The sequence below is a fragment of the Sinocyclocheilus grahami genome, unplaced genomic scaffold (assembly GCF_001515645.1).
Source record: "Sinocyclocheilus grahami isolate Dianchi unplaced genomic scaffold, SAMN03320097.WGS_v1.1 scaffold611.1, whole genome shotgun sequence".
Taxonomy (NCBI): Eukaryota; Metazoa; Chordata; class Actinopteri; order Cypriniformes; family Cyprinidae; genus Sinocyclocheilus; species Sinocyclocheilus grahami.
In genome coordinates, this window is record NW_015505790.1 from 197,970 (window position 1) to 215,851 (window position 17,882).

At 37.3% G+C, this 17,882-nt stretch overlaps 1 protein-coding gene across 1 annotated transcript in view; it reads left to right on the plus strand.

Moving 5' to 3' along the window:
• Positions 1–2,868: 2,868 nt before the first annotated feature.
• Positions 2,869–17,882, plus strand: part of LOC107557602 (death-associated protein kinase 1-like) — a 79,588-nt gene continuing 64,574 nt past the window's right edge. The window contains exons 1-2 of the mRNA XM_016241081.1: positions 2,869–2,892; positions 3,066–3,103. Of these exons, the coding sequence (XP_016096567.1) occupies positions 2,869–2,892; positions 3,066–3,103 (62 nt within the window). The remainder of the gene's footprint in view (positions 2,893–3,065; positions 3,104–17,882) is intronic.

Here is a 17,882-nt window from a genome sequence, read left to right on the forward strand (position 1 = left end):
CGGCATTTCTATAAAAATACACAATTTCACATTTTTGTACTTATTCCTTTTGTTATGTTAGCATGCTTTCTGCATGAGGTCATATGATTTTAACAGTTGTTTTTACTTTTTCCATCACTGAGTCATCACTATTGCATATGAAACAGATCATAAAGGACTAAACAGATGGCACTTGCATTTCAAGCTACACTTATTTCTCAAAATAAATGGGTTGAAAAAGATTATTATTATTACTATCATTTTTTATTATTTTGGGGCCTGGATAACTCCTTTAAAGAGAGTTCCTGTCTCTGTGCGAGGTGAAGATGTTGAGATTGTGAGTGAACGAGAACAAAAGCCTCAAAAACGCCTGTGGCTTCAACATGGTGGCAAGAAAAGAAAGACTCTTGACAGATACTGTAACTGAGATTTTACAAGTACAAGTTAAAGCCAACATGTTTACACCTATCATTTGGCTGTCAAGATGGCTGTTTGTGTAACTCTGAGGCATAGATTAAAGACATAAACTTAAGGGACATAAAAAGTGCAGGTACAGACGCTTGTGGGTGTTTCCTCATGGTCATGTGCATGTCGCCCTGCTTGCCTTCATGAAAGCCTGAATGTGTGTGAACAGCTGTGAAAACACCAGTGATTTACGGTCACTGGTGGCCACATAGAGGACAGGGGAGCACTTTAGCTTCTGAGTGTGATGTAGCTCATTCTGTCACCCTCTAATCACATTTGACCATGTGTTCTGACACTGACTCGACAGCATTAATATAAAGTTGTCACAAGGGCTATATTTAAGTGCCTATAAATGTTGAGTCAGAAGGCCAGGATTTAAAAATATATTTTTTTTGTCTGTTTTTTTATTGGTTTACCATTTTTATTATTGTATTAATGTTAAACTTTGATGAAAAGCCATTGAATAGCCAATACTATTTAAATGTAGTTAATTCAGGTATATTATGGAAAAAAGTTTTTCTTTGTGTGCGTGTCAGTAAATGGGAAGTTCCAACATACCTCATGTAGTGTAATGATATGCACTGCTATAGGGGTCAATACTAACAAACTACATAAATAAATTCATAATTATTATATATTTACACACAGCATTAATATAAAGTTGTCACAAGGGCTATATTTAAGTGCCTATAAATGTTGAGTCAGAAGGCCAGGATTTAAAAAAAAAAAATTTTTGTCTGTTTTTTTTATTGGTTTACCATTTTTATTATTGTATTAATGTTAAACTTTGATGAAAAGCCATTGAATAGCCAATACTATTTAAATGTAGTTAATACAGGTATATTATGGAAAAAAGTTTTTCTTTGTGTGCGTGTCAGTAAATGGGAAGTTCCAACATACCTCATGTAGTGTAATGATATGCACTGCTATAGGGGTCAATACTAACAAACTACATAAATAAATTCATAATTATTATATATTTACACATCATAAAATAAATAAAGATAAATAAATTAATAAACTAAATAGACGATGGATCATAGATCTTTGTACAAGAAGCATCTTTAGAATATATTAGAAATTGAAAATATGACAAAAAAAATCTGAAAATTGCAACTGCATCTGAACATGTAAATTACACAAACAAAATACATTCAAAACAACTTGTGAATCAATTCTCCATAATCATAGCAGTATAGCCAGGGCTATTAAAAACAGGTCAGCGTATATCTGACTTTCCAAACTAAATAAATTAACAGTAATTTGATAAAGATTTTTCCTCATGCATGTAAACTGGGTTAACATAAACTTTGGGCAATAAAAAACGGTCAAGTTTAAATGCAAGGCCTAAGGTAAATATACTGAGAACACAGGAGAGATAGAGATCCAGGCTGAGCAGGTGTGAGAGAAAATCTGTCACTTCAGGTTAATTAAAGCAGAAAAGGCCACACTCGCACACACAACACTCACCCTGAGGACATGAAGGACTCCCAGCATGAATGTTTGAGGAGAGACTGAAAAGCACCAGTGGAAAAGTGGAAAACAGATCCCTCAGTAGCCTACTACAGTCTTACGAACAGAATATAGGGAGGGACTGTGGTGGTAATGTGGACTGACTGAATATTTTGTCTCATCGTGAGCCAGCCAGTCACCAAAGCCTGACAATCATCTCTGATTTAGTGTGTTAATATCAAAAGAGGGTGCACACATTTAAAAGAGTTTTGTTTGTTTGCTTGTTTGATTTAAATGTCTAATGCTTGGCCAAAACGGCTTAATACGCTGCGCTTACCATTTTAGACACAAGATGTATGTATACAAAATAATGCTTTTTTTTTTCCACAGATGAGTTATTTCAAATCTTTGACAGGGTTGTCTGTGTTCACTATAAAAAAGAAATATGTGGGATATTATGTATGTATAAAATCATAAGGTTGCAGCATATTATTTTGCAGAAGCTCAGTAGAATACTCAAAGTTGCGCCTATATTCACTATTCTGTCAGTTACATGAGATTATAAACAGCAAAATATAAACAGCAAATTATCATGACAGTACAAGTCTGACACTTTCTATAATAAGTAAGTCTGTGCAACATATGTCATCAATGCGGGGATGATAATAACCACCTTACTAATCAATACTTCATGAAGGCAGACATCAGCATCGATCTGCTGTCAACAACGAGTTGTGAGGCATGTTTATTTCAACACACTGTTTTTGTGTGTGTGCGTGTGGTAAAAAGTGTCTGATAAACTGGGGGGGGAAGTCTAATAAGACCAGTGTATGCGATAAAATCTCAAATATTATTAGAGCACGTTTATATATGTCTCTTACGCAAAATTACCCATGGTTTTATTGTAGTAAAAGTGTAGTAGCCTATTTTTTTGGGGCGTATCGAGTGGTTTTACTTTAACAGCCTTTGCCCATGGAGATCAGCAGCACCTGCATTGTAGGCCATATCTGTTCCAGTAGATGGTGCTAGTGTATCATAGTCAATCTCACAATCTGCAAATAGTCAGCCATTATAGAAAAAAGTGCTTTAAAATAAAATATCATAATAGAGATTATAAAATATTATAGGTAGGCTATTTATTTTAATCAATGCATAAATTATATTTTTAGAAACCTTTCATTTACGAGATTGGAGACGAGCTCGGGAGGTAGGTGATGGGTTTCAGCAGATTTTGGGCGTGAGGTGATATTTATTTCGTCCAGTTAGTTGTTTTGGATGAGTTAGCTATATACACAGGGGCGATTTCAGGTTAAGTGGGACATTTTTTCCACTCATCTGAATGGCATGAATTCTACCAATTTACCTGAATTCACTTTATATATTTCTTACACAGCTATATTATTGTGATTAACTTCAGAAAGGAGGTTTTTCACAGTAATGCCATAGAGGGACTATTTTGGGATCCAGAAAGAACCTTTCAGTGAGCAATTCTTAAAATAACATTTTAATAAACTGACTTTTTTCCATAAAGAACCGTTTATGTAATGGAAATGTTCCATGGATGTTAAAGGTTCGTCTTGGAACCCTATATTCCATTTTTGAAGAGTGTAGCATTGAATACACCATCTAATGTTGTTCAATCTGCATGCATAAGTTAGCTTTAAGATATAAGGTGGTGCGTATGTCTCTTGGGGTGAGCTGAACTACTAAAAGTACCTAGAAGAAACATGTTATTACCCTAGGTTGTCATGGCATGGTAATACTATGGTATTCTTTGATTTAGCTTAAGCTGCCATGCAGGTACCATTTAGTACTGTGGTATATATCTTTAATCACAATCACTGTACCATGGTACCTCCACAGTACTCTTCACCCTGAAAGAAAGGGAGGAGTTGTTGCCAGGGTGGTCTCAACTCATTATTGGGTGTCCCAAACCCTCCTTCAGTCGGGAATATCACTGGTTTCACTCTAGACAGATGTTCATGCATTCCTAGTTGTAATGATCTTCAATGGCATTTATTGATTAATGGGGTTCAGATGGCTGTGAAGGTCTGCTGTGTAGATTTCTCTTCTGGGAGTCCCACTTGACAGACTGATCATGATAAATCGGGTTAGTCTGCTATGCTGAGATGCCACGATAATTACATTTTTACATAATTTGGCTGTTAAAGACATCCAGTCATCAATTGATTTCAATTTGCAGGGTATCAGTCTCACTGTACTTTTCATTTTATTCACTTCTGTTTATATGCTTGCAAGAAGTTAAGCAAATTGTATTTTTTTTTTAACATTTGGGATTTATATGTTGAGTTCATGTTTAAAGAAAAACGAAATTTCACACACTCAAAATTTAGTATGACCGCCCCTTTACGCATTGCATTAACACAGTGAGTATGTGGTGGTCCTTTTGAGTCTGGAAATATCAGCTGTGTAATATTATATGTAACCGTTCATCATTGGTGGTTTGAAGATAGATGTTCGTTTGAACTGGTTTTCATGAGAATGCAGTTTCTTGGATTCCCATTGACTGCTGTATGTGTGGGCGATCAATCACCACGCAGATGGGATTGTGGGAAATCGGGCTCTTTTGTTTATAAGAAAACTATTTTATGCGTTCGTGCTCACATAACAGTCTATAGGATGCCGATGCATCGCTCACGCTCAATGAAATGGATTGCATAATGCGTAAACGTACTGAGGGGACTTTGAATCGAATGTTGAAGATGTCATGAGGGATGACAGCATCTTTCGGTCGTTCTGATTATACAATTGACTCAATGACTGCAAAGCTGACTAGCTTACTCCAGTTATTGCTGAATTTAACTGCTTTTGTTAAAGAGAAGGTAGGAAGCAGGGTTATTTTTCACTTAGGGATTCTTGCATCTGAGATTGGTTATTTGTAAAATACTGTTAATTTGCACATTCAGGAGTATTGAGTTCATGTTTAAGTCTGGACAGGTTTTAATTGACAGTTACATGTTTTAACTATTTAAATATGCATGATCTGTCCCTTTCTTAATTGTAATCAGTGTAATTTGAATGTTTAATTGAAGACACGCTTTAAATAATTTTGATGAGTATTATGTGTTAATGCTGTAATTTTTATTCACGTGTAATATGGCATTTTACATATTCTAAATTATTTGAATAGTACTGAAGACAAAACATTTGAATATTATGGTCTCTCCATGACGACTATATGACTATCATGATTTACCAATCCCACTATTGACATTAAGCAATGAATGGATTGAAGCTTGTTGAAAGAATCTACGACTCTGCGTACAAAATAAAGAGTCTGAAATCAAACAATGGGACCACCAATCAGTGAAGCCCACCAGCACATTTTAAGTACCCCCTTCCATCCCCCACAGAACAAAACCTCAGAATCAACACTATTCACTGTTCTCAATTCAGCCGTTAATTTTTTTTACCCTCCTCACCAATATTCAGTGCTTAGCTTTGATGCCTCAAAATGATCAGAATGGTAAAACGTACCCCCCAGCACTGAAGCATTAAATAACCCTGCATCAGACGGTGCTTGCGTGCTACTCGGGCTGTAAGGTTAAAAACACACATTCTCTCTTCATGGGGCTTCTGAGGCTCCAGCCCATGGACGCTCTTAAGTTAGGAGGTTTCTTTATTCTGATGGGAACTGCTCCGGGTGGTCCTCCTCAGAGTAGGAGGAGCAAGTGGTCTGTTGGCTAAATTTGAAGCGGAGGGACTTGGCTGGCATTGCTTTTCATGGATTAACACGATGAGCTGCCGTAACTAAAAGGTGAAGTGTGTCGTTTTTACTCCAATAGTGCCACTGGACTAAAATTTCAGATGTGTTTCCCAAATTCCTCCACATCAGGATTATTATTGTTAACTAAAACTATTAAAAATGATTGTTAATTGAAATATAGCTAAACATATAAACACTTAAGTTTCACACTCACTTAAAACTAGAGGTGCTTTACAATATTTAAAGTACATCAAACATCACTGAACAACTTTTGAACAGGAGTCTGCCTGTCTGTCTGTTTCATGCAGTATGGATCATTTTTAGCCCACTCTCAGAAGATGAGCATCAGCTATAGCACTAATGCTAAAAGAGAAGATGAATTCCCAACCAATAAGGGGCTCATCTCGTTTTTCAGTTCACTGATATCCGTGTTCCTCTATTGCATTAAGTCTCTTAGACTGACTATAAGCTTGGCTGCTCCCGGTCTGTCCTGCCACTAATTGGTTCCCCTTTGTGTCTGTTTGCTCTGGCTGTGTGTGTGAAAGGGGAGGAGCAGCTTTTTGCTGGATCTCGCTATCACTTCAAGAGGCAGTGCTTCTGATGGTGTAGTTTTGAAGAGTGTGCTCCAGAGAACTTATTAGCCGGACCCTGATGTTAATGAGACTCCTCCAAAAAGCTGAAATCCCAAACAATTTTTAGGAGCACCACTTTAACAATTTCCCCACCCCGTGTAGTGATATGCAAAATATGCAAGTTGTTTGTTGTTGACCTATATTTGTGCCCCTGTGAAATGTGTCAGAGGGTGCTGGTGCTGAGGTTTGACCAGTGTGGGATATTAACTTTTTTTTTGCCCAACAACCGTAGTGATTAGTGCATGCCAGATCCATCTATCTATCTATCTATTAGGGGTGGAACGGTTTGCGGAAAAAAATCGAACCGTATGGTTCTCCACACACGGTTCGGCATGCGCTAGGACCGCGGTTCAACTTAAGTCTGACAATGCATCTGTAATATGGTTTGCTATATATAACACGTAAAACAAACAGGGTTTGGCTAATGTATGTTTCTGTTGATGGATGCGCATTCTGGCTTCCCAATACATTACAACAACGGCAATGGAAAAAAAAAAACGTGGACAAACCATTCACTCTTGTTCAATGCGAATGCCTTATGCTGGAATATGAGCATTTATTCCGTCATCACCCGGGTGCTGATATTTAAGAGCCAGAGGACTCAAACTCGCGCGCGCAGTGAGAAGATTTGTGCGTATTAAGCTAAATATAAAATATTAAGCTTTCTCTAAAGTATTGTTTAAATGGACAAGTTCACACAAAAATTGTCAAAATGCCCATCTTGTTAAGTATCCTATAGCAGACATAGCCGGCTGAACGTACTGTATCAGTGCACTGGATCAGTGCATTCTCTTAAAGTGACAGCACTTTCTTAATATTAATCAAACAGCAACAACAAAGAAATCACTCACTGCTCTTGATTGAACAGCTTTTGTAAGTTTAATAAATATTAATCTTTAATTTATACAGATACAAATATGCAATGCTGTTTTACATTTCATTACTTTATTCAATTTCTGTACCTGAAAACTGTTAGATCTACCTAAAAAAAAACTGAAAATCAGTTTTTTTATTTGTATCTTTACTCTATTGTATTTATTTGTGCTGTTGCTTATAGTTAGATTAATCTTATTTTCTTTATTTTTATTTGACAGTATAGTTTTTCCCTAAACATAGAACATACCGAACCGTATCGAAACCGTGATATAAACCGAACTGTAAGTTTAACCGTTCCTATTTTGAACCCTATCTACCTATCTATCTATCTATCTATCTATCTATCTATCTATCTATCTATCTTAATCTATAATCTATTATTATCTCTCTTTTATAAATCAAACATATTTTCCTTAATATATACATGTACACTATGTGTGTGTATTTCTATATGCATAATATAAAAAATACACAGTACTAACACATATAGTATGTAAACAAACTTTTATTTTGATTGCGATTAATCATTTTGTAGCCCTAATATATGTATGTATGCGTTAGGGGTGGGCGATATAGCCTCAAAATGATGTCACGATATTTCAAGAATATTTGCGATAACGATATTTATGACTATATAGAGAAAAAAAAAACATGGAAAAACATTTTATTGGTGATTGCAGCTGGCAGGCAGCAGCATTTATTAGTGTAAACAAAATGAAGGACATTTACATCCTTTTCCAATGAGCTACTATCATCGATGACAAACTACCTAATTCAAAGTGTAAATCTATTGTCATAAGGTGGCAGCAGCAGCTGTGTTTTCAACTTGAAGCAGACCGATCGGTGTATGACAGCAAAATACCGCGAGTGTGACTTACCCCTTATTTAACTTTTTACACTGCACGTGTCTGTGCGTTATGGCTCCGACGTGGCCACTCTAGTCAATACTTGTGTTTACACCAGCGGCGCCGCAGCACGTTTCAGAAGCATCCCGGCTTCGCTAAAGATATGCGCCTCGCCTATTTTTTACGAATATGCTCGAATATGCTCTAGAACCGCTCTCGTGATACTTTGATGTCATTCACCGATCAGTCTGCGCAGCGCTGCTTCAAGTCGAACACACCTATTGGGTTTGTGGTGTTGTTGTTGTGTGCGCTAGGGAACGTATATCCACCATATGTCATTGCGTTGCTATATCATTGATATCGCGGTATGACACTTTTTTATCATGTAAAAATTGATACCGGTATTATCCTGGATGGTATGATATGGCACACCACTAGTATGCATGTGTGTGTATTGTATATGTATAAAATATTATATATATATATAAAAGCTAATTTATTTATTTTATATAATAATAATTAATAATATAGAACAATCTGAGACATCTTATAGGTCTAGTATTTCTTAATTTTTATCACTTTGGATGTCACTGTAGACCTATATATCATGCTGAAGATATCTGGTGGAATGACACATCGCGTCATTCTGAGTGCTCTAGTAAATGTAGCTACTCATCCGTCTGTGTGTTCAGTGGGTGAAGTTTGGGTGTCTCTTGTGAAGCCTAATGAGATCTGTGGGGGTGAGAGTGTGAGAATGTGTATGAGATCAAGAGCATTTGTGAGTGAGCGTGCCGGGAGGGTCATGGTACACTGTAAGTCAATCCTGCTGTGAAGTATTAGCCTTGACCAGTGAAGCATGTGTAAGACATGAGTGATAGTTAGAGGTTTTTTCCCTGTCTGTCATTTTCTGTTTGGCATGAAAATGACCCCCCCCACCCCCCCCCCCCTGCATCCAAAACTAACCATCTTAACTGGGCTTCCTGGATAGTACAAAGGTTAAACCAACCACATCTGACCACAGCATGTTAATCAGTGCCAATAAAGAGCCATTGTTAGTCATTGACAAAAACATGGCACATTCAAATTTTAAACTTGTTGTGGTAAATTAACTTGAACTAAAAGACAGAAGAATTGGGCAAGTCAAAGGCTTCAAGGATTGTCTAGTTAGCATGAAACCAGGCATTCTGTGGGCATACATTGTCTTTCTCAATTTATGGCCATTCAAAAGCAGATGTGTAAGATCTGCCAAAATGCAATTTATATGTTTCTTGCACACAAAAAAAGATGCCATGCATAATAGTTACAGGCCAATTTTTTTACATTTACATTTTTAAAAATGAATTCATTCAATTAAGTATGCATGCTTGCTTATCATATATTTACATTACATAGATTACATTTGCCTTCATCTTAGCCTTGTTCTAGTGTTTTTCAAAATAAATATTCACTTGTAGCAGTTAAAATGGTCGATTTTTAGTCATTATTTGTAATTTAGAAAAGTAGTAAGAATTTTACCAGTTAATTCATCAGTTATTGACCAAAAGATTCAATAGCTCTTGGATTATTGTTTTCAGCTAGAGTAGTAATGCCATTGCATCCCTACTAGGGATGGGAAGATTCCCCGATTCGCTCGATTCGGCATTAAAAAGTGAATGATGCGATGCATCGGTTTAAAAAATGTGCATTGGCTACAAGTCGGCATTTGTATCGCGATGCATCGTTTCTAACATATTTCCATCGGTAAAAATTTACTTAGTTTAATAGCCAGAGAGTGAACCAACTCCAGGGTAAGACTGAAAGCAGCCTTATATTAGTGTAATCAATTAACTATACATTATATATTTTTACATATAAAAATATATAATTTTTATATATATTATAATATTATATTGTAATAATAATATACATTATATATATTATTCAAACAGCAGCTACAGAAAACAAGCAAAGAGCATTATATTATCAAAAGAACACCATCATTGACTTCAGTCTAGCATGAGTTAATGCACAGTGTAAAATGTAAACAATGTAAAAAGAAATATGATGGAACAAATAAGCCCTAATATTAATTGGATAATAATACTAGTCTAATGGTGATGATGATGATGATAATAATCATCATCATCATAATAATATAAATAATAATAATCATCATCATCATCTTGATACCGTCAAAGACATCAGCCACAGGCGATATCTCTGACTATCGTCGATACATGATAATATCGTCTATCGGCACAACCCTAGTCGACATTTTACTCGTGAGATCATTTTTGCCTAATTTTCTTAAAATGTTAAAAGAGACTTCACATCACAGCTCTCAGTGATAGTGTGAGTCACTAGTAAGCAAATTTGTAACTATGCATTTTTCCAGTACCATTAACCAATCAACATCGTCAGCACATCATTTTCCTCACTTGTGGCTTCAGAGTGTAAAGTCCCATGGCATTTCCAGCATTTACAAATGTGCTTCCTGTGCCAGCTGAGCACCTACCACAGATGAATGATAATGCTAACGGATGGATTTCTCCAGGCATTATAGACCTTCTTGCTTGTGTCTGGTTCTTGTTTCCTGTGATTAACAGAAACCTGGTCAACAGGAGAATGCTGTGAGCTTGGATACAGAGGAGAGTTAATGCATCATGCAGCTGGTGGCTTGCGTTGGCAAGTGTTTATACACAATTAAATATGTGTACATAGTAACCTGGCTACTTTTGGTGCCACACCTTTGACAGATTGAGATTTATAATATTCAGCTTAATAAAATTGAATCCTGTGAGGCATGAGTGTTTTTTTATTTCACAATGTTTATATGTCCTAATTTAACAGTTCTTATATCATGAGCATGACATAGCCTTATTTACATTTTGAAACCATTCCTCATGCCTTTCTTATATTCTAACCACCTGCTAGAGTTGTTGCCACTGTGGGTATAATTATGTTTCACCATTAAATGCTGTTTTATTGCAAGAGTCCGTGTCCCACGGTGTTGTCGTACACACAAGAGACCCCTTGCAGAGTCCAGGAAGTGTTGCTACAGTGATCCATAGTCTATTAATCGACTTCATTTGCACAGCCAACACTTCTTCATTCATCAGGGCCTGGTTTTATGATGCAGTCGCCGTAATGATTGCGCGCATCAGCCATGATGGGGCTATTTAATGTCAAGTGTTAGCATATGAATATGAATAATGGGAATTCCCCTCCTGAATCATGATTCTTAATAGCAAACTGCTGCATCTTGGTAGTTAAAAGGTGGCTTGACCAAGAGCTGTGAAACAGCATTTCCTCAGGCACATTTGTTAATATTCAGCAATAAATTGGTGTGAACATGTTATGAATTCTTCTCACAGATTTCAAAGCAGCAGCACTGTTAATGCTGTTGCTAAGCTACTGACGAAGTGATGTTGTGGAAGGAATTCAGACTCCCTGTGCTGGCTATCAAGTGCTTTACTTCATATCATGTAAGCCTTTGTCATTGCCTTGTTGTTCATTTTGCTTGCATCTTTTTATTCTTTGTTTTCACTTTAGACAAAGTATTTGACCCTATTTAAAATGGCAAGAGATACTTTGTCACAGTTCTTTCATATTGCTCCTTGAAACGAGTCCAGAGTAGTTAATGCTGGCTAATCACATTCCTAAAAGCTTTTTTATTTTCGTCATAGTTGTTCTTTTATGGAGGGGGTTGAGCTACTGTATCCTCAGTTACTGTTAAGACGTCAATACCGAAGCCGCAGAATGTGCTTTCAACACTCAAGTTTTGACAGTGAGCAGTATGCGTCGAAACAAGGTGAATGTCAGTTTCTGTCTGCATTAGGGCATTTGAAAGATGAGGCCTACAGCAGACTTTAAGTCTCCTCCCCTGGGTTGCTATGGGAACCACCCATTTCTCCGGTTCTTTCCAGGCGTAGCAGTCAGTTAGGCTCGGTCAACTGTAGGGCTTCCTCCATTAGCAACGCTTCCCCAAACAAGTTCTGATTGACTGAATGCGTGACACAAAGAGAAGAAGTCCTTCATGCTCATGGGAGATGGCCAATTAATTGGACAATACTGATTTTCTGATTGGTTACACCATTTTGATTGAATTATAGATGCAAGCTTGAGTTGCAGCTGGATTTTGAGGACTCAAGAGGAGTAATGGTTACTTCAGACCTGGTTGTACACATTTTCCTCCGGTGCTTCCTCACACAATGTGTGCATTGTGTCTTTAAATCCTCTGGAAAGGACAAAATTACATTCCACTGACATGTCAAATGCCTTTCATGAAAAATCAAAGAGAAATTATGTGGTGTCGTGAAGGTTCTGTGAGATTATTTTATTTATTTTTTATTTTTTTGGGAACGCCAAGCATAAAATGTCACTGTTATCTGACCTGATAAGATAACAATTTCAGAGATTACTGAAAAAAAGGGTCCCACCCTTGACTTTTCAGTGTCTGTTTACCAAGGCTGCATTTATTTGATCAAAATACGGTAAACACAAGCTGTTTCCTTCCAAAGTTACGAATTAAACTTATGCACAAAACTGGAATATTTCATAAAACATTTGCAAATAGCTAAAGCACCATTTCCATCCAGTGAGTTGAAGAGAACAAAATCGTCACTTCCTGATTAACTTGCGCTAAATATCACAAAGAAAAATTTAATTTGCTGTGGTAGGACAAGGCTTAATTTTTGTATACAATAAATTACAAGCTTCAGACTAAATATGGTCATGTTATTTTATTTTTGGAGCCTGCTGTTTGTGAATGCAGTTCTGGATGGAAAGATAGCTACAGTAATATTATGAAATATATTTTAAATTACAAAATGGCTCGTTCTAACACGCCCCCACATGTCTACATCACGATGTGGGAAGATTTGCATAACGCCGCCCAAATGTTCACGCAAAGAAAGAAAGCGTAACTTTTATTCTCGCTGTAGTATTGTTGTTGCCGCCGCCATGTCGTGAAGGCGCTGTGTGCTTCGTTGTGAAAGCGAAACTACTTTGTTTGGTCTTCCAAAAGAGGACGATAACGCTGTAATTTAAAATAACGTTTAAATAATGTTTTCTATTTGAATATATATTTTAAAGGGGTCATATGATGCGATTTAAATTTTTCCTTTCTCTTTGGAGTGTTACAAGCTCATGGTGCATAAAGAAGAGCATAGAGGAGAAACAATAATGTACAGTATGTGGAAAATAATGTGTTTTTTTAACCTTAAACTGCATAAACACATTTCATTACACCAAATATACAAAATAATGTTCTTTTTAGCAGCATCATATGACCCCTTTAAAATGTAATTAATTTCTCTGATGGCAAAGCTGAATTTTCAGCAGTCATTACTCCAGTCTTAAATGTCACATGATTCTTCAGAAATCATTCTAATATTTATTATCATTATTATTACTATTGTTATTATTATCATCATCATCAATGCTGAAACATTTAGGCTTCTTAATATTTCTGTAGAAAAAGAACTGCATTTTTTAACATAAATATTTTGTAGCAATTTAATGCGTATTTGTTGAATAAAAGTATTAGTTTCTTTGTGATGTTTTTTTGTTTGTTTTCACTCCAATTCATGTTTCCATCACAATCTGACATTTTTCCCCTCAAATGCTGAATCGACTGTTTATATGCATGATGTTTCTTTGACTGTCCAAACGCACGTGAATATGAGGCACATAATTGTGTGTCTGTTGCTAAGCATCTAGCCATAACATTGTTTCACACTGCGCAAGTTTGGCACTGCAGTGCAGGGTTAACACCGCAAAAGCCATGCAAACCCTGCACCAGGTCAGGGTTTCATTACCCCTGGGTAACCTATAACCCAGAATTAAGCACAGTGTAAGAAGCCTGTTTAAGAGTTTGAAGATGTTTTGAGTCTGGAGCTGGTTAAAATGCCTTAAGAAGAGGGGTGAACACTTCTCCTCATGGTGTAATAAACAATAATAAAAAGGACATATTAGTCATATACTTCAAGAAAAAAAAGAGAAGGTGCAGAGAGCTTTTGCATGGTGTTGACCTTTTGTTTCTCCTTGTGCGAGAATGTGTTTGTTTCACTTCCTCTGAGAAGTTTTGTTTCATTAAACAACAGGGCGGTGAAGCTTACATTATGTCTATATGGGTTGTAACTAGGGCTGTGACGGTGACCTTGACAACCGTGTCACCGCGGTAGTCGCTTGCCACCACGGTTGTCTACTGCCACCGGCAGTAGTGCAAGTGACATCACGCACTCTATAACGAGCATAATACGAATTTTTGTATACAAGTGTAATAAAAGTAATAGCAGTAGTGGAACAGTGAACCGTGTCTACACCGGATGCGACACCGCCACGTCGCAACAGGTTGAGTCTGTCTAGTGTATACACAGGACATTTGAATTCTGTGTCAGTACCTCATAAATAGAACGAGGCAGTTTACTGTCGGGGATCTGTCATGTCGTGTCATGCCGCATCCAGTGTAGCATCACTGTTTATAATGAGTTTTATAGTATTTTGTCGCGCCGCACAGCTCGCGTCCTGTAGACAGGGTGTATTTTAACTTTCTTATTTAGGCTTCATGTTTAACTGAATTATTTCTTTGATATTTATTTTAGTGTTTTGCAGGATGCGTATTCACTGACTGAAGTGCTAAAATATACACAAGCGGACGAGTTAAATCGGGTGTGTGAGATGAGTGAGACGGTGCTGGGCTGCTCCAGGACAGTTTTGAAAACCATTTCAGAGACATGTTCTTAAATGTGACTCATATAAAATATATTACATGCATGCACAGTTTTAAGGCAGCTTTAATCGCCTTTTTGGTAACTTCATGATTTAACTGACCACGACATTGCATGCACGTAGTTTATTTCGCGCTTTGATATGAAAGGATACAGGCTACAGCGCGCGCCGGCGCCTTTGTGCGTGCAATTGCAGAGCACGCGCTTCGAGCACAGTACCGTTTCCATGCTCGCTTGACTCGCGCCTGGCACCAAAGTGAAGAGGAGCGCTCGTCTGAAACGTCTCCCGTTCTCAGTCATTCTGCAACTGAATAAATGCACTTGTCAAGAGAAAAAGTGACAGAAGCAGCAGTTGTGAGTGGGGTGGCCAACCCTAACCCCGCCCCTGCGTTAATTGCCTTAAATATTTTTAAAGCGTTAAACTGAAAAAATAATCGCCTGCGTTAACGTGCTACTTTTGACACCGCTAATATATACTGTGTATATATATATATATATACATACATACATACATGCATATATATCTCAACACCGCGCCACCAGCGGTAGTTGGTCCATTACCACCGTGGTGGTAAAAATCTGCCACCGTCACAGCCCTAGTTGTAACACTCCTTAAGTTGACAGACACTTATTTTTTTTATATGCTGAAGCAGCTTCAGCCACTTTAGAGTTACTTCAAAGTAGGGGTGCTCCGATCAGGATAAAGCGTTAAACTGAAAAAATAATCGCCTGCGTTAACGTGCTACTTTTGACACCGCTAATATATACTGTGTATATATATATATATATACATACATACATACATGCATATATATCTCAACACCGCGCCACCAGCGGTAGTTGGTCCAGTGAAAAATTTAAGGGGGTCTGAATACTTTCCGTACCCACTGTATATCTCAACACCGCGCCACCAGCGGTAGTTGGTCCATGAAGCAGCTTCAGCCACTTTAGAGTTACTTCAAAGTAGGGGTGCTCCGATCAGGATTTTTGAGGCCGATCACAGAAAGCAGTATCTGCCGATACCGATCACCGATACCGATCTTAGGTGTCTCTTGTGAGAGGGGAATCAGCTTTCACACAGGAGTCCACTACTGATCCGTGGCTGTTTACCACAAACACAACATTTATCCATTATTTTGGTTTCAAATCCAAACATTGTCACTGAAAATGCTGTTTCAGCATTGCAATTCTTTTTTTACACAGTACAGTAATACAATCTTTCACAGACATGTTTAAACAATAAATATAAGCAACACATTATTCAACGCTTTTTACTTTTGCATTTACTATAGTATGATAGATTTATATAGTAAGTTGCTCAAGCAATTGGCAAAACATTTCAACTACTTTTCTTACGTTATCACAAACTTAACATTGACAGAAACAGTCAGCTCTACTGCCTTTTCTTTTGCATTGAAATCTTTATTTCAAGCAATCCTGCGGTTCATAAAGAACTTGGTTTTCCTACCTCCACGAGTGCCATCTATTATTGCCTTCTTTATCTAAAAGTGCTCTTTCCCTTTAAACCTCTCTGCACTGCTGCCGACACACCGCTACTGTAATGCACAAACTTTAGTGACGATGTGTCACTGCCTCGATTGTGCAAGTGTCAACTGTGCAGCGGGCAGCTCGCTTATAGACGCGACACGACTAGGTGAGTACCTCACCTTCATTATTATAATTATTTCACCTGTGCCGGACAGAGACTGAGACGGTGACGCTGCATGTCGTGCCAAACCTCTCACGGCAGCGTCATCAGCTTAAGATCATTTTTTTGAGATCGCCCTTTATAGAGACCGCCGATCAATCATCCCAACGTGATTATTGGCCAATTGTGATCGGTAGCCGATCAGTCGGAGCACCCCTACTTCAAAGTCATTGTACACAGTTGAATCGATGCTAATAATGTAAAATTATTTGACTATATTGCCAAATATTATTTATATAAATGTATATATATTTTTTTTATTTATTATTTTTTTTGTTTTTATACAAGTGGATTTCAATTGAAAATAAACTACTAGTAATAAAGTTTTGTTTTCCTGTTGCTGAAAACTAGCGCTGAGTTGATTTGGCTTGTCAGTGAACATTCTAAGTTGATGTGCAGTTGTGACGTGCCCAGTGTAGACATTTTTTTTTAATTGAAGAACTTCAAATAGTTAAAACTATAGGTAAAAATATGATGTTATGTGGCTTTTGTGTACATCTTAGAGTGGATGTTTAACAGTACATGCAGTGTGAACTGACAAGCAAACATTAATCTTAACACTTAACGTAAATTAAGTGTTACCTGTCTCTGAGAAGGATTGCTTATGAGCTCCTGCAGATTGTACACACACAAACCCAGACAATGTTTCTCTAAAGCCCTAATATCTTCAGCTCAAACCTCAGAGTGTGTCAGCTCTACTCCAACCACAGCTCTGTTTCCTTGGTTACTTCTGTGTAGCACTACGGCACTAAGAGATATTGCATAACGTGTGCAGTTTGGGCGCTAAAGATTAGTGGGCTCTGTTCTCTCTGAACTGTCCACCCACATTAATTTTTCACTAATGAACCAATATATGACTGACTCACATACACACATTATCATTTCAAATTATGCACATCTAAATGGGCTTATTTCTTGTGTTAAGATTTATAGATCTGTGCCCACCATTGCCATTTAGCATATATGAGTAACCCAGCACATTGCAGACTAGCTTTGATAGTTGATACTTCTGGTCACTTCACTCTGCTGAAGTGCTGAGAAATATTGAGAAAGTAGGTTGATTTTTGTGCAGTGTGTCTGTGTTGCAGTCTAAAATCTCTCCAAATCCCAGTTCACATTTAACTGCGTGGGATGACACAACAAGGCTTATTTAATTACACTTGGACTGGATCAGCAGACTAGAAAAGTCAGTTCAGACTCTGCCAGATTCCTTCCAGCAGACTATTCTCTGACCCAAACAAAACTCAGTTCACCAGCGGAAAAGAGGATCGCTGTATTTTGATAATAAAGCTAACTTAGCTGAGCATATTGGCATTGCATTACAAAGCCACCACTTGCTTTTTCTTAGATTTAATATTTGTTAATGTAAGGCATTTTAAATGTGGTGATGTAAAACCTGAAGTGGGTTTTAAAATCATCCAAGTTCAAATTTGTTATGCTAGCATAACCGATTATGCTAAAGTTAAAGGGATAGTTCACCCAAAAATT